The 22800-nt window shown below is 38.8% G+C and overlaps 2 protein-coding genes across 4 annotated transcripts in view; both read left to right on the top strand.

Moving 5' to 3' along the window:
• The window catches only part of STOX2 (storkhead box 2), a 337882-nt gene that overhangs the window by 104714 nt on the left and 210368 nt on the right, over positions 1-22800 (top strand). The window lies entirely within an intron of this gene.
• The window catches only part of TRAPPC11 (trafficking protein particle complex subunit 11), a 39498-nt gene that overhangs the window by 675 nt on the left and 16023 nt on the right, over positions 1-22800 (top strand). For 2 of the 3 annotated variants that reach the window (XR_006103981.1, XM_042467223.1), the window contains exons 2-20: positions 620-844; positions 2772-2941; positions 3285-3355; positions 4914-5028; positions 5608-5707; positions 7275-7348; positions 7865-7961; positions 9308-9441; positions 11373-11520; positions 13004-13097; positions 14369-14448; positions 14531-14609; positions 14695-14749; positions 15936-16081; positions 16838-16899; positions 16997-17129; positions 18542-18672; positions 19194-19349; positions 19989-20176. Coding sequence is in view for 2 of the 3 variants with exons in the window: in XM_042467223.1 (XP_042323157.1) it covers positions 641-844; positions 2772-2941; positions 3285-3355; positions 4914-5028; positions 5608-5707; positions 7275-7348; positions 7865-7961; positions 9308-9441; positions 11373-11520; positions 13004-13097; positions 14369-14448; positions 14531-14609; positions 14695-14749; positions 15936-16081; positions 16838-16899; positions 16997-17129; positions 18542-18672; positions 19194-19349; positions 19989-20176 (2237 nt within the window). In the remaining variant the exon portion in view is untranslated. The remainder of the gene's footprint in view (positions 1-619; positions 845-2771; positions 2942-3284; positions 3356-4913; positions 5029-5607; positions 5708-7274; positions 7349-7864; positions 7962-9307; positions 9442-11372; positions 11521-13003; positions 13098-14368; positions 14449-14530; positions 14610-14694; positions 14750-15935; positions 16082-16837; positions 16900-16996; positions 17130-18541; positions 18673-19193; positions 19350-19988; positions 20177-22800) is intronic. The other variant, XM_042467224.1, reaches the window with a different exon arrangement.

The following is a 22800-nucleotide window of genomic DNA, read 5'->3' as shown; positions in this document are numbered from 1 at the left end:
CCTCCAGTATTACACAGATACTTCTTTGTATAATTGTATAAAACCCATCACTTTGGGTTTTCAAACATGCAGTCAGTATTTATTATTCACAGAAATCTAGAGCTTTCTTTTTTTAATTTGAGGTAAGTCTGCCAATTGAAAAGGTTTGCAATATTCTTAACTGAAAAAGTAAACCGTATCTGTACAAGAGCCTTTAAACCCTAATGGTAGAATATCACACAGCAACAATATCTATTAACGATAGTTATTTTTCAGCCCCAGGCTGCGTTTGGAAGATTATTGGAACTAACGTATGAGTGCATATCTATCTATACCATTAAGAGATGCCTAAAAAGAAGATCATGCCATCAAAGTGTTATGACGATGGCGGAAACATGTTGATAGTAACATTCTTCTACTTACTGCCATCATATAAATGAAGGATGCATGCATTCCCTTATATGTTCTTCAGATAGCAGAAGTGTTTAGTCACATCTCACAGAAAAGAGTGCTGCCTTTTTTCTTTTCAAGTGTGTCATATTATTTGTGTTCTTTTCTTAAACCCAAAATATATGTTGGGATATTATATTGAATATATACACGCTTAATATTTTGCTTATTTTTATGTTTAATATTTTAGGTATTCTGACAAGGTGTCAAGATGAGCCCTTCCCAGTGGGACTTCCCAGTGGAGTTATGTTGCCGGCCAATGGCTTTTGTTACGCTCACAGGCTTGGATGTAGTATATAACGCTGTTCATCGAGCAGTTTGGGATGCCTTTTGTGCAAACAGGAGAGCGGATAGAGTGCCAATTTCTTTTAAAGTACTACCTGGTGATCATGAGTATCCTAAATGCAGAACAAAGGTATGGCTCAAAGTCTTAGCAGAAAATCAAGTGTTGTGTTTACTGAGAATCCCTTGTATTTTATGCTGATTTTTGAATGTTTGAGTAATACAGTGCGCCCGCGTTATACGTGGGTGCGCTATACACAGCTTTGAGCTTACGTGCAAAGCTGCGAGGGAGCGCACGGGGTGCAAGGGCAGCGCATCCCATTCAGATGAATGGGGCGCATGCACGTGTGCCGCAACACCACCGCACTACTGCATGCACGAGCCCCATTCACTTTAATAGGACTTGAGCATGCGCCGTGTTTGGCTTACGCGGGGGGGGGGGGGTCCGGAACGGATCCCCCACGTAAACCAAGGGCGCACTGTAAGTTTTTCCCTTGAAGATTGTTTAAAAGATTGAGTTAACATTGTTAAAGAATACTGTAGTTTCAAAAGTAAGTACAGAATTGTACTCAAGGCTCAAAACTATGAAGTGAGTTGATTTATAAAACAGATTGCTTTCAGTTGTTAAATAGGCTGGAGACCTTCCTCTTTATAAAGCAAAACATGCCATTGGTGTGCACCATTAGTGAAGCAATTCAGAGGCTGCTTCTGCACTGCAGAAAAAATCCAGGTTGACACCACTTTAACTGCCATGACTCAATGCTATGGAATTCTGGAAATGTAGTTTTTGGGAGACATTTAGCCTTCCCTGTCAGGGAACACTGGCTCCACAAGAAACCACAGTTCCCAGAATTCCATAGCATTTAGCCATGGATATCAAACTGAGGGCTCATTCCCACTGGCAGAATAACACGGGTTGTGATTCGGATCCACTCTGTGTTTGTAACCAATTTCAAAAGATCCTTCGTTCTCACTATTGGGGATTTTTTGTTTTGCCACTTGAATCTGTTTTCTTTTTTCGTCCCCATTTGTGCTGCTTCAAATCGGCGATGGAGCACAAGCCGGCGGGGAGAAAGAGCCAAGGCTGGGAACTGCGAGCAGGCACTAGGGAAACAAGGAGGCCAAGCGGGGAAGGAAGGAAAGCACTGGGGGGACAGAGGAAGAGGATGAAAGGGAGGACAATGCTTGTGTGTGTGTGTGATTTTTGATTGATTTTACAACTACTTGCCTTGCAAGTAGTTACAAAATCAAACGATTGCATATTCTATCAATCACATATTCTATAAATTTAATTAAAAAACACACACAAATACACAGGCAGTGCTGCAAGGGGGGAAATGGTGGATCTGTCAAAATGTCCCTCCTCTGCCATTTGTCCCTCCTTGCCTTCAAAGTAGTTACAAAATCAAACAATCGCGTATTCTGTCAATCACATATTCTATCAATTTAATTAAAAAGAAAACACAAGTACACAGGCAGCACTGCAAGGGGAGGAAATTGTGGATCTGTCAAAACATCACCCCTCTGCCATTTGTCCCTCCCCTCAGAAAGAATCGATTCTGATCTGGCGTTCCCACTGTTAGGAATCGCATCAGAACCGATCCTTCTCAAAAGAACTTCAAAATAACTGCTACCAAAAAACCCTGGGCTTTTTGCATTTGCTCCGCTTTATTTCCCCTGGAATCGATCAAATGAGGATCAGGATTGATTTCCAGCGGGAACTAGGGGCATATAGCTCGAATCAGGATTCACAACTTTTCGTAGAGGGAATGACCCCTGAGTTATTTCTGCAGTGCAGACACAGCCAGTGATACTATATAATGTAATCTTATTTTTTTATTCAGAACTAAATTCCCTTGAGTTTTAGTGAAATGTTTTTTAAGACTGCAGTACTACTAATTAGTCTGGGGAAGACAAGGGTTTTGTTCCCTCCAGTAAGCATGACCAGAAGTGATAGGAAAAAGGGAAATGCTTAAGGTCTGGCATAAATGTATAAGAATTGCCTTTGTGCATGTACGAACACACAGAACAGCTCTTTTTAAGTTTGTCGATACTTGCAGAGAACATCATATGAATGGTACATTCCAAAAGGTATCTTGAAGACTGGTTGGATGAACAAACATCTGAATATGGTTCCTGCCCTTGTTGTCGTTTTCTATGAGCTGGACTGGGATGAACCACAGTGGAAAGAAAAACAATCAGAATGTGCTACTAGAGTTGAAATTGTCAGGTATAATGTCAGTTGATTTCTTGATTATTAACCATTTCTTACTAATGATTTATGGCAAATAAAAGTTGCATTGTAAAACTTTATATTTCATTTCCCCCCCCACATTTAGAATAGATACTGCTATCTTAAGTATGTGAGAGCACCTTTAAAGTAAAAAACTGCAATATCTGTAACGCTACTCTTAGATTACTTCAGTGATTCCTGTTAAGAAATCTGAAATAAGTGGCAAGTGCGAGATAAGTGGATTAGGTTTTACTTCACATAATTCTTTAATATATAAGATGTTTTTGGAGACATAAATGTTTGAGTATTTACAGTCCTGAGTTTGGCATTGTTCTTATAGGCAGAGTCTGCAGGGACGAAACACAAAAGTTGCAGTAGTTTTGATTCAGAAGAAAACACCATTACCGCCAGGTAAAGTACACTTTAAAGTAAATTTGAGTTGGAAGCTGAAGTGATTGGCTTTGAAATGTATGAACATAGCAGTCTTAAGTTGTGACATAGGTCCAAAACATTTGGGCCAAAAGAAGTGGCTTCTGGTGGCTTCAGGGGTATGGTGTTCAGATGACGCACCCCCCAAAATTGGCTGGAAGCAGCTCTGAAACCATGCCAAGGTGGCAGGAGCTAGACTTTGCAGGAGCGGATTAAATCTGCTCCTGCCAGTGGCCCATTTGGGACTGCAGTGGCAGCCCATTTCAGGTCTGTTCACCAAAGTCCCAGCACAATCAGCACCAGAGGGGCCAGAGACCACTTCTTCTGGTCTGTCTGCTTTGACCCATAGTTACTTTTTGTTTAGAATACAGAATTGTAAACAATGGGGGCAGTAGGAAAATTACTTCCTATAAACTGTAGGCTGAAAATGTTGCGTAGCAGAACTACCCTTTATAGTGCACAGTGTTCGGATAATAGAGTATTCTAATAAGAAGGATCTTTAGAACATTTTAAAGGAGGAGACATTTTAATAAATCCATTGTTTTAGAACCTAAGGGCTCCCTCACATTGGTCTTATTTTGGGGGGAGATTGTAGTACAGTATTGGTGGCTGTAGCATTCAGCATTTTAAACAATATTGAAACTGTGGTCCAAAACACACTGCAGAAATAATCCAGTTTGAGACTGCTTTAACTGCATCGCTTAAACTGCACTGATGCTTTTCAGTAGTTCTGTAAACCTACATTGTTTCTGAGAATACCCCTATCTTCCAATAAGGCTTGTAAGTGCAGGAGTCGGAACACAGGAAACATTCCTTCAACTTTTAAAATTCATATCAAAACCCTTTAATAATAATGTTTTAGAAGTAAATTATAACTTTGCATTTTTTGTGTGTCTGTTCCAGTAGATTACAAGTTCAAAATGTATTTAAGGTTCCTAATGGTCTATTTTGCTTCTTTTTCAACATGCAAAATGTCCTGGAGAGACATGTTCATTGAGCCAATTCCCCTCACTATTGTAGAGTAGAAAAACTCACTTCAGAGATGCAGGTTAAACTGAATCATAGATGAGCTGTCACAGCCTATGAATATTTAGGTTTTTACGATGTTGCTATTATTGATTCAGACTAAGGCTAAGGAACCTGTGTTGACACCACATCTCATCAGCCCCAAGCAGCATGCATTCAGCAGTGAGATGTGATGGGAGTTGCAGTGCAATAATGTCTAGAGGGCTCAAGTTCCCACCTCTTACATCAGAAAATTGTTCTAGCTGATATAATCCATGGTAATGTAGAATAGAGGAGCACTGTGATTATAATGGCTGTAAAGAGTTTGATAGGTTATGGGTGAATTGGTATTCTCTTTTGTGAGGTGAACTACATACATCTTACAATCACTCTCTGGAGTGGTTGATTAATCTATAAAATTTTCAACCAACTAGATGGTATTTGTTGCTTTGTAGAGGTAGCTGAGTAAAATTTATGAAAACTGCAAATTAAGGTTGGTCATACCACTTGTTATTATGCTTGTGTGATCTCTTAGGAGAAGATGTTATTGCTTCGGAAAGGGCAGCAGCATTATGCAATGCTTGTGATCTGTCTGGAAAATCGCTCTTTGTTTTGCCACACACTGATCACCTTGTAGGGTATATTATACGGTAAGTAAATAATGTGAAAGGTAGAACTTTCTATTGGTGTTCTTGATAAAGGCAGGGTACTGAATGACTTATGAATGACCCTGACTTATAAGGCAGGATACTAAACACAAGATCCCTAAAAGCAAGGTAGTTAGTAGTTTAGATAAGTATCATGAATCTCATTTTCATGAATAGGAATATCTTCTATTTCTTGTTATGTTTTTTCTGTAATATCCCCAAAATTGACTTCATTGCAGTTTTGTGTAAATTGTTAAATATAGTTGGGGTGAACTTTGAAAAATTATGTGGAATCTCATCAAAGATTCATTCTAGGCACTGATTGTTTTGCTAGCAGCTAGTCCCAACTAGAGTAGATGCATGGAATTGAAGGGGATTTTGTAAATTGTATTAACTCCATTGTATAATCTCCACTGATTCAGTGGGTCTTTTCAGATGACAAGAACAACTGAATTTAAGTCTTTATTTTTAGAGTGTACATACTTATTCCTAGCTGTAGCTTGCTTTCTGTATGTGCTGAATATGTTCTTTGACTTTAGCTTTTTTTTTTTCAAAGAAAGGTATTTGGTATTTTTTCCATAGGCTAGAGAATGCTTTCTATGAGCATGCACAGACCTATTACTACACAGAAATTCGAAGGGTGAAATCCCATAAAGAATATCTAAACAAAACAACGCATCAGGTATAGTTAAAAATCGTTACTAAATTATTTACAGGCGTATTTGGAGGTACAAAATTTGTTGTGTAAAAGATGGAATTCGGTTTTTCATGTAATGTTCCCAGTAGTCAGACTTCAGTGGATTTTCTAGCATCAAAAACTTGTATTCTCTGTTTCAGCAGAAAGGTTTATTGATCCTTGGTAAAAGTTAGCTGATATTTCCTTACTTTAATGTTGTCTTTCACTCTGTGGACATTGAAAAATAGAAAATGAACTCTGTCTTTATGTGCATGTTTCAGAGATAAGGGAGGGGAAAATAGGAGGAAGATTCAAAAGCATGTCTGGGAGGTAATAATCTATTTATTTCCTGTATTTTGTTACCCCAAATGCCAGTCACCCACAATCAATATTTAATAGGGGAAATTTTATTAGCTCAGTGAAATTGCTGAGAGGGCTTGGGCAACTAAATCAGGGATCAGCCTTGTGCATACTGGTTCAAGTAACAGAACTCCAGAATGCAGGGTCCAAATGTAGTTTTATTTACAGACAACAGGTGATCACCATTCATACAAAAGACTCACACACATTCAAGAACTAACTGTATAAAAGGTGGCAGCAGATAATAACTTAAGGAATTGCAGGGGGTGATACTTTGCTGGTTTCAGAAGAGGAGGTTCTAGCCGGGATTCTATGAGATGAAAGTGGCTGAGCAAGTGCCAGCAATGCTGAGGAGTCAAGCAAGATACTGACAAAGGGTGTTGATCTGAATCACAGGTGAGATCAAATTGCAGGTGCCTTTGCAGACATGTTTATAGAGCAGAATGTATCCTGGGGCAGGTTTTGGGATTAAAATGAAGTTTCCAGGAGAGAAAAATGAGAAGAGAACTTCTAAATGTCTGAACAATAAGGGCAAATGTCTCTGGACAATGGAGTATTTCCTACAGAGGGACATTTGTAATTTTGCAAAAACCAGTTCTATCACCCACCATCATTCCTATCAATGAAGGGATTATGCAGATTCCAATCTTGATTGATCTACCTAGGCCATGTGCTCTTGAGCTTCTCAGTTCTTCTTGTGCTGATACTTTAGATGTCATGTCTTTGTGCTCCAGACATCCTTTCCATGCAGATCTCATAGTGTATGTCATTTCTAATGTAAGATCACCTTATATACATGTCTTAAAAATCCCTTTTGATATCAACTTTTTGATGTCAACTTGATATTGAAAAACAGGAGGGATGCAAAGGGCTAGACTCGGGGGTAACAACTTCTACTAAAAGTATCCAGAATGGTATCCCAGATAATAATAATCAATATAAGAATGTAAGTACAGTGTGTCTTAAAAACTAATAAAAATATAGCCATCACTTAGAGGCAGTGTGCTGACTTAACAGAAATAAGAATAAAAGATACATAGTAAAAATAAATTTCACATTTAAAACACCTATTGAAATACTGTAAGTGCCTTCAATTTCTTGTGTTTTGGGATAGTGTGAGATTGGTGTTGATGCAATTGCTGCTACCTGTGTTGAAGGTCACATTAAAATTAGCATCATTGTTCTGAAATATTGTAATTTTTCTGTGTTACAGCTTTTGTTTGTTAGACATCAGTTCAAAATAGCATTCTTCAGTGAGCTGAAACAAGATACACAGAATGCCCTAAAGTAAGTACTCTTATGCAGGGCTGAAATATTATAAAGATAGGGCCTTGTCCACTTTCAGAAGGAATGGGGATGCGAGACAGAGCATGAGAAAGCATTGTTCTGTTGTCTTTCTTTGAACAGTATGCTGCTGTGCCATATGTATGCAGTCCACCCTGTCATGCAATATGTTGTTGCATCGTGACTCATGAAGGAACTTTACCTGAGAGCCTAGTGCATCCCTTGAATTCCAAAAAGCTTACATTTACTTCAGCAGGTGGACAGTTCTCTGAAGTACTGGTTTCTTTCCTTGAATAGTTACCTGAGAGATGGTCCACAGTGATCCAACTGAAGGATTCAAGGAGGATTATCATGCCTCCCTTTGATCAAATTTCGAGGAGCTTTAGCATGATGTTTGTATCCTAGAAGGACTGATTATTCCTTCATGCTGAGGAAAATGAGCAACACAGTAATTTGTTACATTACTTCTGGATCCTTTTGGATTGTATGTTCATGATATCTTCTTCAATTCTTATTTAGAAACTACAGAACCGCATATAACCTTGTACATGAATTGAGAGCTCATGAAACAAATATGCTGGAAATCAAGACTATGGCAGGATTTATAAATTACAAGGTAACTTAATTTAATTTTAAAGACAGAGAAGCTAGAAACCATTTAGAAAACAAAACAAAACAGGTACCATACAACTTCTGTATTGATAAGTGGGGATCTCTGGGTCTCTAAATCAAGGGGAAGCATTTTTTTTAAAAAAATCTGAAGATGGTGACTGTGGCTGAAGATGGCCTTGCCTTAGCAGTGGGAACCAAAAGAGGTACAAAATTATGGATTGAAACTTGTGAAAATTTGCGTTTATTAATGTGATTTAGAGGTCTAGCTTGAGAGGGTGCAGGGATCTAGACACAAGAACACATGATACTTGGAAAAAATAGGTCTGCAATTTTATTAATTTGGCTTGCATACACTTGGCCGGCTACAAGGCCAGAATCCAACAATTGGACAATTTGCCCATTATCCCTGCCCATTAAACCTGACTCCTCTGAGAGGTAACCCCTGGAGTAACATCATGGAATCCATGTGTCCACCAGCCACGGTGTAGTTTTCCTTTCACTTGGGACTGATGCTTGTCAAACATTCTTTGATCTTGGCCTGTGTTAGTCTGCACCACCAAGATGACTTAAGGGAAGCCCTGAACAAACAGGGAGAGATGAGCATGTAGATTCTGCCCCTCCAAAATTGGCTCAAGCCCTACACGCATAGCCAAAGCTGTGACAAAGAAAACAGAATTAAATTAGCAAGTGACAGTTCAGAATAGATGCAACGTCAAACAGAGCACCTGAAAAATTGTGAAACATGAGGTGGATGAGCAGCAACGAATTTGAAAACAGATTGCCTGGGTGGTACCAAGGATTTCTCTATATCCCTCCCAGGTGGACTGGAGTGAATCCTATACTCTGTGACATCCATATGGGGAGGAACCTCCCTTAGATACATGAAAATAATATGTAAGTTTCTAGGGGCAAAGCCAGTAGCAAGACCAATGGCAGCTCCTGATGCTTCCCCATTCTTAGCCCTGCAAATGATCCCTGCTAAGGTGGGGGCTTGTGCCTACAGTGCTGAAAGATATATAGAAAATTACATAAACTATGTCAATTAAATGCATATGAGTTTTGTGTTCCTGAATCTACCCATTGCCTACCAGTGTCAACTTATTCCTCTCTAAGAAAATATTAAATAATGAAAAAATGAGGCCTGGTAGAGAGTATTAATTTCAGTATTAAAAGTGAGAAACAATTAGGAAAAGATTATGAAGTGGGAAAGGGTGGAATAGATCACAGAAAATATAATAAAATTAACATATATGTTGCATCGTTATATTAACTTACCACAATAGTATTGTGTTATGGTTGCGAATCTGACCAACAGATTTTAACCTGAATTTTCTAACTTCATCTCTTTAGATTTGTCGCCTTTGTTTTCAGCATAATACACCTCTGGATGCAATTGCACAGTTTAGAAAACATATAGACTTATGCAAGAAAAAAATAGGGAGTGCGGAGTTGGCTTTTGAGCATGCTGCCTGGATGTCAAAACAGTATGTGATTTTACTAAGTATATTTTAGAACTGCTGTTGATGAATATGTGAGCCAATTCAAGCTAAGATTAACCTGTTGCTTAACTTTGCAACATTTTTCTTAATCTTCTCACATTTGCCTTGGCTTTACCTGTAGTTTGTGACAAGTGCTGTTCTGTTATGTAGAAGACGATATGATGGCACTGAACTAATGACTTGCCTAAAGCTAAACAATGAATAAGCGAGTGTGAACCAAAGTGAAACTGGTCCAGATGGCAAACTGGATAAAAATGATTTTGGTTCTCCTTGCAAATCACTCCTGCTTTTCCAGATCACACAATATATATAGCCAAGTCCTCTCCAGGCAAACATTCTCTGAAGTTGCCAGCCACAGATGCTGGCGAAACGGCAGAAATAAACTCTGCTAGAACATGGCCACATAGCCCAAAAAACCCACAAAAAACTATGGCCCGTTACAAACGGGCATAAAGTACGGACTGGGTCCGTATTAGGATTGGAAAGGGGCGTCACTTCCGGACGCCCCTAACCCTAATACGGACCGAGTACGTACAAAAAGGCGGTGCCCGTTCCACATGGGGGCCGCCATGTTTACGTAGCGGACGTGCTGCATCTACACGTCACACAGCATGTATGACGCTGCGAGTGCGCCATTGGCACCTCGTGGCGTCATATCCACATCGCAAAGAGAAGCGCCATTTTGCCGCTTCTTATTTGCAGCGCGGAAGAGCCTCGCAGTTTGGACACTGGGGCTCCTCCGCGCTGCAAATGAATGTGGCGGCAGACCACCCCTTCTGGGCGGTCTGTAACGCACCTATAGTTCTTCTTGTGCTGATACTTTAGATGTCATGTCTTTGTGCTCCAGACATCCTTTCCATGCAGATCTCATAGTGTATGTCATTTCTAATGTAAAGTGTGTAACATACCTTCACTTAAACTGATGCCTTCCTGCTTTTTCTTTAGATTTTTAGGGAGTGACTCTGCAGCCTGATTTGTTAGCTTTAAATACAGTACTGGTTTGTACATGACAAATTAAAAACCTTTATATATATATATGAGATGCACTTGACCATTTGAACAATTATGTATCACAAAAAAAACTATTAGTTAATTCTCTTTGTAAAAAATAGTTGTATGCACTAATCACACCACATGGAAAAGAAATGGGAACCATATCCATGAAATTCAAAATAAAAACATCATTCACTAGATTTCAATTAAGGGCTAGAGCAGACATGTGCAAACGAGTGGTCCTAATTAGCTCTGGCCAGAGGTGGGTCCAAACCCCACCAACTACATGGCCCGCATGATGCCTGGTGCTTGCTGTGGCCACCTGGCACTTCCAGATTATCCTTGTTCATTTTTGCTCTGGTCCAAAGGACTGCTTTGGAGGCATGTGTCTTATAATTGGCATGCCTTCGACGCAGTTGGAAGGCGCTTCTTTTTGCCTTTGTGTTTTGCCCCTTTGTTGCTTATTTAGTTATAAGAAACCAGATGCAAGCAACCTCTATACATGTTATGCAAGAGTAAACTGCAGGTTGTTGTTGGAATGCAACTTCTATTATTGCTTTATAATTTGCTGTACCTGCCAGGTATAGAGATATAGCTCAAACCATCTGGAAAGGCAGGGTTGCCTAACCCTGGTGTAGTGAGTAGTAAATATTACAGATGGCAAATATGTGGTGGGTAACTTTCAGATAATTAGCCAAGTGGGATCACTTCAGTTTTATTTCTAAATTTTGAAATAAATGTAGAGAGCATGAGAATTGAAACATGAAAGATTTTTGTTCATGCTGCTTTGAGGTATTTTAGTTTCTTTTTTGAAGTTAAAATCTCGGGCTCCTTGGAAGTCAGGAGATGTATATTGTTTACTTCTGTTTTCAGCTCAGTATTTGAAAAATGTAAACTCTTTGTCTTGGGCTTTTTAAAAACAGGTTTCAAGCTTTTGGAGATTTGTTTGATGAGGCTATTAAACTAGGTTTGACAGCTATACAAACTCAAAATCCAGGTTTTTATTATCAGCAAGGAGCATACTATGCGCAAGAACGAAAGCAATTAGCTACTACTCTCTGCAATCATGAGGTGAGTCACAAGTGGTCTTACAGTTGTTTAAGATCTAGCATAAAACCTTATTCTTATACTGTTCTTCGTTCTACACATCTGTGGGTTTCTTTTAGTTTTTATATGCAGAGTTCTGTTTAACTGTGCTTCTACATGTTAGGTCAATTGCGTGAATGTTGATGTTAATCACTGACCAGTCTTCCTCATAACATCACTACTAGCTGTAGTTGCAGTACAGTCTGCCTTTGCCTTACGCGGGGATCTGTTCCGGACTCCCCCGCGTAAAGCAAATACTGCGCATACTCAAGCCCCATTTAACTGAATTGGGCTCGTGCATGCGGTGGTGCGCGCACAGTACGGGCACATGCACCATTAGTCACAATGGGATGCACTGCCCCTTGTGCCCCGCACGCTCCCACACGGTTTTCAGCATATGCTGAAAATCGCTTATAGTGCGCCCGCATATGACCCGAGCGTACTGTACTATGTAAAATGCAGCAGCGTGCGTTTCCTGTATGGTAATACAATTAGGGGATTTGGGTAGTGTGAAAATAGTACCTTTTAAACATGGCAATTAAAAATATGGGTGCAAATAGAGCTTATTATTGCCTATTTAATTTCAAATAAATTATCAGGTAATACCTTAAAGGCACCAGATCCTGTCTGATCTTGGAAACTAAGCATGGTCAGCTCTGATTAGTACTTAGAGGGGAAACTGCCAATGAATACTGGGTGCTCTAGGCTACGTTTCAGAGGATGGAACTGGAAAAACCATCTCATTCCTTGCCAAAGAAAATCTTATGAAATTCATGGGGTTGCCGTAAGTTGAGCTGCAACTTGAAAGTACACATATACAGGCAATATTCAGAATAGGAAAAATCAGGTGTAGAAGTCACTGTTCTCAACCTCTCAATTCATAGTGAAGAATCATTGCTGTAATGAATTTCCCATAAAGCTGTAACTCTTGGTGCATCAAGATTGTCTAGAAATTTCTAGGGTCATAACCATACCAAGAAAGTTCTACTTAGGTACAGTGGTACCCCGGGATACGAATGCGCCGCCTTACGAAATTTCCGGGTTACGAAAAAAATCCATAGAAAAAAACTGTTCCGGGTTACGAAGGTTATTTCGGGTTACGAAAAATTTTTTGGTGCTTTTCGGCGCTTTTTCGCACGAAATCGCGGCTTTCGCTATTAGCGCCTATGGCTTTTTCGGCTTACGAAGGATTTCGGGTTACGAACGCGGCGGCGGAACGAATTAAATTCGTAACCCGGGGTACCACTGTATATGTGTTTGCATGTGTGCACACACACAGACACACAACCATGTATGCTGAGACGTACATGATTTCTGTTGACTCCAAGAAGCTCAAGCATCTGTATGTGTGTTCCAGTTTAGTGCTTTTATGTTTAAGAAGTGCATCTCCCTCATTTGTGCCACATTATATTGGATTTGGACTTCAGGCACACAATTCATTTTCACTTTATCTCTGCTGAATTTACAGCCTGCTGCAATCTACCCCAGTCCAGATCCTCTGGAAACTCAAACTGGAGTGCTTGACTTCTACGGACAAAGACCATGGAGGCAGGGAATATTAAGTAATTTTTTTTCCTGTTTCTTGCCCACTGAGTCAGCACAATAGTACAGCCGGCCCTTGGTACTCATGGATTCTTTATTCACAGATTCCACCATATTTCTTGTGCCGTACATCACACAATTCCAAAAAGTAAACCTTGATTTTGGCATTTTATATAAGGGACACCATTCTACTATACCAGTATATTTAATGAGATTTGAGCATTCATGGATAACATATCCTGGAACCAAACCCCAGGGGATACCAAGGGCCCACTGTAAAATCTTAATTAACAAACTGTTAATCTGGTGTGTTTTAAACTATGTTCTAGAGAGCCCTGTATTCCCTATTTAGCTCATTAGAGATTCCTTTATGAGAAGCCTGGTAATGGGAGTCCAGGCTTCCATGAAAGACAATTTACCCATTACTATTGACATTACCCTATAATGCTGTGCTGTGTACTAGGTTACAGTTTCAGTTAATGCAGGGTAGTGGTGAAGCTGAGCAGATATGAGCAGTGTCTTTCGTTAACTCTGATTCTCCTAAAATGCTCACAAGACATTCAGTGAAAGCCATTCTGAAGTCCCTTAGAATGTATAACAGAAACAGTTTCTACAAAGGGGACACTTTTGAAAACCATTCTTTTACTGACTTCATTGATAATTGAATTCACTGCTCTTGATACATTCAGTGTACTTCAGTCTGTCATTTTGAAACAGATAGAGGTATTTCTTTGCATATCTAGTTCTCTCCCACATGTAATGTCTTCCCCCAATCATTTCAGTGGATGAATTAGACCTGCATGCCTGTATCTGGTCCCTCTGTTGAAATGAGTGGGACAGGAAAGAAATGGGACATGGAAAAGCTATTGTGTACTTCAGAGCACATGTGTGGGTTTGGACTGGAATGACTGATTTAAGCCTCTGGCTTTAAATGTTGAGTTCAAAATAGGATTTAAAGATTAGAATGTACTGATTTCCAGATAGAGGCAAACCTTGCCAGTGTCTGATAGGAGACTTACATAATTGTTCCTGGCTTCTAAATTAGAAATAAATAAAATAGGTGCTGCTTTTCTGAATTGCTGCTGGTAATGGGTTGTTGCCAAGAAACAGTATAGCTGAGTTCTAGAACATTCTTTCTCCTAAGATACACCAATGCTTAGAATGTTTAAAATCTGAGTACTCTTTAACTGGAACTAGGTTTGCATGTAACTGTTACAACAACCAAATGCATATAGTTCCTTCTGAAACTGGGCAAAGCTTATTAGAATGGACTTTTCATTGTCATATGCAGGTTTTGATCTGAATGATTCTGAAAAGGAGAAAGTAGGAATTTTGGCTCTACAACTGAAAGAGAAGAAGATTCTTCATTCTGTAAGTCAGATTTCAACAGTATTTACACTTTGTGATTGTAATAACTATAATTATAGTTATGCCAGTATTTTTTATTTACTAGGAGATAATAATTGCCTTGCTGAGTAATGCAGTTGCTCAATTCAAGAAGTACAAATGTCCAAGGATGAAAAGTCATTTGAGTAAGTGAGAGTTGGTAGCCAAACATTTGAAATACCTTTTACATTTTGAAAATAATGACTGCAAATAATCTGATCTTCTTTTCAGTGGTTCAGATGGGTGAAGAATATTACTGTGCTAAAGATTACACCAAAGCTTTGAAGTAAGTATAATGTTATATGTTTCCTGCTGCACAGCTGTAAGTTTTTGACAACTTAAAGCCAGCAATAGTTTGAGCGGTGGACTGTGACTCTAGGGACCAGAGTTCAAATCCCCACTCAGCCATGGAAAACCACTGGGTGACCTTGACAAGTCACATTCTCTCAGCCTCAGAGGAAGGCAATGGTGGCAAACCTCCTCTGAATTAATCTTGCCAAGAAAATCCCATGCTAGACTCACCTTAAGGTCACCATAAGTCTAAGACAGTGTGAAGGCATACAACAAAACAATTGTGCAACTTAACTAAGTGACAGAAACTATTGTCCATAATTGTGTTGAAAGGGCATTGCATTTTTTTCAGTAGAATATATATTTTTCATTTAAAGTCCATTGATATATTCTAGGATGGTGTCTGTGTTTCGCCCCACTGCTCACTAGCAAGTGGCACGTCTTGGCTGAACAGAAAACTACATGACATCACTTTCTGCTTGAGCAGAAATCGGGCATTTGGCACATTTGTGGGGTGGTGGTGAAATCATAGAAAGTATTAAGGGCAGAAATTAATTAAGCAACTACATTTTTGTGGCTGTTAGGGTGCTTGGAGTGCTTGACAGCTACAGTATATTTTTGGTCTTTTGGAGTCCCCTGGGAGGTTTTAGGGGCAGCAGAATAGGGGCTTGGAGCCACATATGGTTCCTGGGCTGCATTTTCTGCGCTCTCGGTTTATACAAATACGTTTTGAGCTGTAAAGTTACCCATTTTTAGAGAAAGGAACTGTATACTTCGTACCTGTTTCCTGACCTATTATTTAGAATCTGTGGTTGCTTTCTTCTATGTAAATAGAATCAACCAGCTGGTTCTCTCAGAAATTATATGTCATAAGTGTGTGAGAAGTCAAGGGACTGAATCCAGCCCCCTCCCCTTTCCCTCTAAGAGCTTACTAGCACTTCAAGCTAACAGTGCTGGCCATCAGTTTAGTGTGGGAATGTGTGACTGTGATATCGCTGTACCCAAAACACTTTGGGTTATAATCAAAGACATTTGACACATCTCTTTCAAGAGCAATCTTGAGTCATGCTCACCTCATAATCAGCAGAACAGGTTTAATCTCTTTCACTTCCTATTAAACTGGTAAGAGTTGTCAGGTTCATTCACGTACCTAATTGCTGTCTTTCTGAATCTTCTTTCAGACTGCTTGATTATGTTTTGTGTGATTACCGTAGTGAAGGATGGTGGACCCTCCTTACTTCTATACTGATTACAGCCCTTAAATGTTCCTATCTCATGGCACAAATAAAAGATTACATTACATACTCATTAGAGCTGCTGGGAAGGGGTAAGGAAATGCATTTCAATTCTGTGTTAATAACTTTTTTGGTTTGACTTCTTTTTAGTTGAAGCAAGGGCAAACTGATAGGCCCTTAATGTTTTGTATGAAACAGTATTGTCAAAAGGATTGTTTTCCTATATTTTTAAGGACCATTTTGTAGTTTCAGGGCCTACAATAGTGCATGCATGTTTGACAGTCTGGGAGAAAATTTCCACTGGATTCTCTCAGGCAGCACCAGCTCAAAGCAATGAAATAGAGATGGCTGGAAATCTGCTTCAGGAGGGACAGGAAGGGTTAGACAAAGGAAAGGATGAATGGAGGACTATTCCTTGTTTGAAAAGTAAACCCCTCTGAGGGTGGGATCCAAGGAAGGGTTCTGGGAAGTAGAGTTGCTTACAGCTGTATGTTTGTTCCTGGATTGATGGGTTTGAGAGTGTGTGTGGGTGTACTGCTATCAAGGAGTAATAAGTCTTTCCAGTATCTATGTTTTGTTGTCTTGTGAGAGTTCCAGCCTGGAGTGGTATTGTTGAAATACTTACCAGATCTTACCTGCTGCATTGGAGGAGTAGCTCTACACATCAGACAAAGAAGTAGTTAGGGAAGGCTAGATCATTTGCAGATATTTACAACTCATAACGAGGAGTAACCCTGCATTACAAACTGAAGATAAAGCAGTATTCTCTCTCATATCTTTGGATTTGAGACAACATATAAATATTTTAATAAATAAATAATTTATGAATGTTATTTTATTTTTGTTAGCATCTACTCTGAAAGAAGATCAAAAATCTCGGATAGAAAAGAATCTTATCAAGATTCTCATGGTCAGTATGTAAAATTTAACACCTTTAACATAGTCCCCAAAATATACATCATCTACATCTAGAACTAATTAGTTAAATATTCTTTTATTGAATTCAGAATGAGAGCCCAGATCCAGAACCTGATTGCGATCCTGCTTCTGTGAAAGCTGCACAAAAGTTGTGGGCTGATAGAGTCTCTCTGGCAGGCAGTAATATTTTTACAATAGATGTGCAAGATTTTGTTCCATTTGGTATGTATCAAAAGGTTTTTTAAAATTTTAACAAAAGTTTTTTTTAACATTTGCATGCAGATAATTGGCAAAAATAATAAAATGCATGTTTCAGTGTAGTAATTATTCACTGGTGTATTACAATACTGTCATTTATATTTCTGGTATGCAAATCATTGCCAGATTGTTTAGGGATTCTGCTGCTCCACCTGCCATCCCAAGAATGTATAGGGACTCTCAATGATCTAGTATCTTAAGTGGAAGGGCAGTATAAAAATCTTTTGGTTTATTTCTATTACCTTATGTTCTTATATCCTGCCTTTCTTCCAATATAGGGACTCATCTCTAAAGAAAGGAAAATATTTTTTTACAATCTTGTAAATGGTAGACTTCTTTCATGTAAGATGTGTCTCCCTGGTTTGAGAAATAACTGAACTATGGCACCTTACAGACGGGCCTAAGCGGCGCCAGTCGTTGCGCCAGGAATACGTGCAAGGGGCGGCGCTTCCGGACGCGCCTTGCCCCTCGTGCGTATTCCGTACGGCAAGATGGCGGCGCCCTATACAGACGGGTGCAGCCATCTTGACGTAACGGACGTGCAGCGTCCGGACGTCTAAACCCGGAAGAGACGTCGCGAGTGCGCGCTTTGGCACTTGCGACGTCTCTTCCGGGTTGCCAGAACGCGCTCCTTTTTTACAGCACGGGGGAGTTGTGTGGCTTGGCTGCAGCGGCTTCCCTGCGCTGCAACCGGCAGCGGCCCAAGACCGCCCCTTTTGGGCGGTCTGTAACGGGCCTATGCTATATCTGCTTTTCTTTCCCTTCTTAGATGTCTGTTTTATTAATCATTTTGATTCATAAACTCCACTTCTGCATTGTGTTTCTGTGACCCATTAAAATAAGTTTCAGAAGGAAGACTTCTGGAGAAGGAAAAAAATCTCCATTGGGAGGGAGCAACAGTCAAATTTGTATAGAAGTCCACATTCTAAATAGATATCATGTGCACATGGGCGGAAGAGATAACTGTGCATTGGAAATGTTTGTTATGAAGAAAATTGCAAAGTATCTTTGCAGTAGAAAAAATGTTACATTTTCAGTGGTCAGTGGTGCTTTAGTATATCAGAAGTTCTGACTTTTGCATAACTAAATCAACCTTCAGATAGAACAGAGGTGGAGATTTTGTAGTTCTCCAGATGCTTGCTTTCTTTATTTTTAAACCGTTAGTGAACGACTGTTCCCATCATTCCTTATCACTGGCCAAGCTGGTAGGGCCTTATGGAAATCTGGAGAGCTGTGCATTCCTTACCCCCTAGCAAACACAAAGTAGCCTATTTTTTTCTTAACTAATCCACCAAAGTTCATGTCACTGGGCTAATATTGTAATTTGACAAGTCATTTTAATAACACTGCATTTTTCCTTTTCTTCCAAATTCTAGTGCAATGCAAAGCCAGATTTCATGCTCCAAGTTTTCATGTTGATTCACCAGTTCAGTTTGATATATACTTGAAAGCTGATTGCCCTCATCCTATCCGTTTTTCTAAGCTGTGTGTCAGTTTTAATAATCAGGTAACTTTAAAAACAACAGCTTTTTTCTTCCAATTAAATTAATGTCTTCTTGAAAGGATGGATAAGATAATTATATTTTTTTCTAGCAGTTTTAATTCTGTAAAGCAGGTTGGTTTGTACAGTCATGTCTTCGCTTAATAAAGTTGAGATATGTTGGAGCCTAGCATATGTACTGAGTCCCTTTAGTCCTTCCTTCAAAGGAAGAGGAGCAAAACAGGAATTCTTCATGTAACGACAGCTTCCATTTTTGTTTCAACTAGGAAATGTTGTGGCTTTGAAACACATAAGGATGTAAAGAACCATGGCTGCATACCCTGTCTTGTTCTGAAGCTATTAACCATAGTGCCTCAGCTTGGACAAAATGGAATATTATTAATAGAACAGAAAGCTGGTTTACAATACATGATTAGTATTCTTAGTTGTACCTCTAAAAGTTGTGGTCAGATTTCACATAATTTAACTAAATCAGACATTCTTACATAACAAATGTTTTGTTCTGCTTTCTTTTTTCTTTGTCATAGGAATATAACCAGTATTGTGTAATGGAAGAAGTCTGTGAAAGAAGTGACATCCTGGAATCATCCATGCAGGAGACATTGTGTCTTATTCCTGGTAAAACAAAGAAATTCACTTTCAAATTTGTGGCAAAAACAGAGGATGTGGGAAAGAAGATTGAGGTAAGCCTTTACCGAGTATATAAAAATACTGTGTTAAAAAGTTTAGTGGCAATATTGATTAAAATTAAGAGTATGTGAAAGACTAGCAGACTGATTCTGTGATTTCCTGTTTTAGAAAATACAGTATCATATGCCTAGATCTTTCACTGCAGTAATTGTCAGTTGTGATGCTGCAGAACTTGGTGTTGTGAATTGTGTGGAAGATTGTAGAGTTAACAAAAAATGAGACACAGCAGAGTTCTCAGTATTCTAAAATCTGTAATTTTAAATCTTGTCATTTTATGCACATCTGAAAGGCAAAACAAAATCTAGTTGAATGCAGTTCATCTGAATAAATAAACTGAAAAGGCATATGATACTGTCTTTTCTAAAACAGAAAATGGAATAAATTGTCCATGGGCAATACAAAAAGTTAGAAATTGCTGAATGTTTATATCCAAAGGGTCAAATTGGCCCTCAGCACAGAACTTTCAGGACATTACTGTGCATCAGCAGAATTTCACTGCAGGCAGGCAAGATAATGGCCATTATGGCTCAATTTTAAGTTAATACAACCTGGAAGAAAATTGCATATGTCTTTGCAATGCATTAAAGTGGATGAGGGAGGCAGAAATGCCACTGATACTTTTTGTATTTCAGATCACATCAGTAGATTTGCTTCTAGGCAGTGAGACTGGCAGGTGTGTGATTTTGAACTGGCATGGAGGAGGGGGAGATGCTGCTTCTTCTCAAGAAGCACTGCTAGCAGCTCGTTCCTTCAAAAGGCGACCTAAACTTCCAGATAATGACACACATTGGGACAGCCTCACTGTTCAAGCCAGCACCATGTAAGTAGAAATGAAAATACACAAGGGTAGAAAGTTTTCCTAATACAAACATTTTAGTTACAGTGATCCATATGGTCAATATTTTGATTTGGTATTTATATCATTTTAAAATGCAAATTATTTTTCTAATAGAGGTTGAGTTTGAGAGTTTTTTCTGTTTCAGGAATGCTTGAATAAAGAAGCTATTAAGGCAAGATGACTATATGAGAACACAGTGAACAAAAACTTGAACAATTTTATAGTCTGGTGTTCCAGACTTTCATGGGATTTAAATTATTACTTACAAAAACACTTGCATTTCTTGCTTTGCTTTGATTTTCTGTGATAGCAAGTCAAACCTTAATATTTATCTGTAAAACTGGAATACTAGAAACTTTACAGTAGTTCAGGGGATTTTCATAACTTTTAGAAACCAGTGCCAGCCCTGTAATGTACAGAGTAACATTTTCAGCAGGTAGGTGGGTAAACAAGAGTAGCTGTTTTAATCCGTATACAGTGTGCCTGCATCATATGTGGGCGCGCCTTACGCAGGTTCCAGTATATGCTGCAAGATGCGCTGGAAATAACCCTTGTGCGCCCCGGAAGAAGTATTGGCGCACGTGCCGTGAGCACGAGCCCCATTACTTCTAATGGGGCTTGAGCATATGCATTTTTCCCTTATGTGGGGTGTATGTGTGTCCAGAATGGATCCCCGCATAAGGGAAGAGCCCACTGTAGTTCTCAACAAGCTGCCCTTGAAATTCCCCAGCAGCACAGGAGACTAATCAGAGGGGTTTTTAAAAAATATTTTTATTGGTTTCCACAAACATTTAAAACAAATATGCACATAAGTCTTTTTTTATTAAACATTAAAAAAATTTCAAACAATATTAGACCAACAAAATTTACAAAAATTTTAATTATCATATTACTTCCTTAAGTAATACCCCTGGCTCCTATTCCATCCTTTTAAATCCAGCTTCTTAATAATAAATAAATAATAATAATAATAAATTTTTCTCTTAGTGATCAATCCTCATACAGCATAACACTTCTTTATAAAACAATTGATATCTTTACAATAATGTGGCCTGACCCTCCTCTCAATCAAAAAGTATTGTTGCCAAAGTCCCCTTAATTTTCTTCATATATTCTAGAAAAGGTTCCCAAGTCCTCAAGAAATCTTCAAGTGGCTTCTTACTTATTATAATTGTCAACCTATCTATCTCCATATATTCATATATCTTGCCTAGCCATTCATCACATGATGGAATTTCAACATTCTTCCACTCTGAGGCATATGAGATTCTGGCAGCACAAACTATATAAAAAGCAGTTTACCATATTGCCTTTCAGTTTCTTCAAGCTCTAACATATTCAACAAGTAAATCTTAGGATCTTGGATTAACTTTATTTTTAAAATCTCTGAAATTCTCAAGTTAATTAAATACCAACATTCACGAGCTCTCTTACATCTCCACCAACAGTGGAAAAGAGTACCAACCTCCATTTCACATTTCCAACAGATGTTTCTAGTGTTCTTGTTTATTTTTTGCTAGCCTATAAGGTGTCAAATGCCAATGATATTGCATTTTTGTCATATTTTCTCTTATCCCACTGTTTTTTGTATATCTATGGCCTGTTACAGACTGCCAAAATAAAGCTGCTTCGGGTCTCTTTGGAGGTATGCTGTTTAAATGATGCATGCACCCTAAGAATCCAGAAGCTGCACCAAAGCTGCACTCCAGTGGTTAGGAATGGAGTGTGGCTTTGGCGCGACCACCGAACTCTTAGGACCCATGCATCATTTAAATAGCATACCTCCAAAGAGACCCGAAGCAGCTTTATTTTGGCAGTCTGTAACAGGCCTATATCTTTTCTTCCAGTTTCTTTCCCATTGATTTAGAAGGATATTTGCCCCAATGTCTTCTGACCAATCTATCACACACTGTTTAATCACCTCTTGTTCCATGTCTTATTTGAATAAGAATTTGTAAAATATAGATATTTAATTCCTCCCTTCCTCATTAATTATCTTTTTCAATTTCATCTCTCCTTTCCCAATTCCTTGTACCTTTAAATCCTGGTTAAATCTTTCCTTTAGTCGTCTATTAAGAAACCAGTTACATCTATATCCATCTGAGCCAAGTTCCTGTTTTGTTTTAATTCTTCTTCATTCATCCTTTTCTAATATAGTGATATCCTCATAGTTGGCCAAGATTCACATGATGATTGACTGATCATACGTTTTAGATGCCAAGATTTAGTACTTTAGCTATTTATTTTGAATTCCTTCTCTCCCCTTTCTGAAAGTTTAAATGGTTTAAATATAAGGCAGAGGATTCTTCTTCCAGCCAGTGTTAATGCAGGTTAAACATTCACTGTATCATTAGACTTTCTCTGATAATTGCAGTCTGCTGGCATACATGCACACTCATCCCTCCATGTTCACTGAGGTTAGGGGCACAGGACCCTTGTGAATGTGGAAACACTGCAACTAACAACATCTGCAGACATTGACCATAGAATTGTGCTGGTGAAGTTACAAATTTTGCCTAGTGGAGTGTTTTCTTTAGGAATCTCTAGGTCCTTTGGTGCAACATTTGATTAAAGTTGACCATAGAGTTGTTCAAGTTAAGTTGACC

This window comes from Sceloporus undulatus, chromosome 5 (assembly GCF_019175285.1).
Source record: "Sceloporus undulatus isolate JIND9_A2432 ecotype Alabama chromosome 5, SceUnd_v1.1, whole genome shotgun sequence".
In the NCBI taxonomy this organism is placed as follows: Eukaryota; Metazoa; Chordata; class Lepidosauria; order Squamata; family Phrynosomatidae; genus Sceloporus; species Sceloporus undulatus.
The sequence above is the reverse complement of the archived record's forward strand: the minus strand, read 5'-3'. Positions and strand labels throughout refer to the sequence as shown.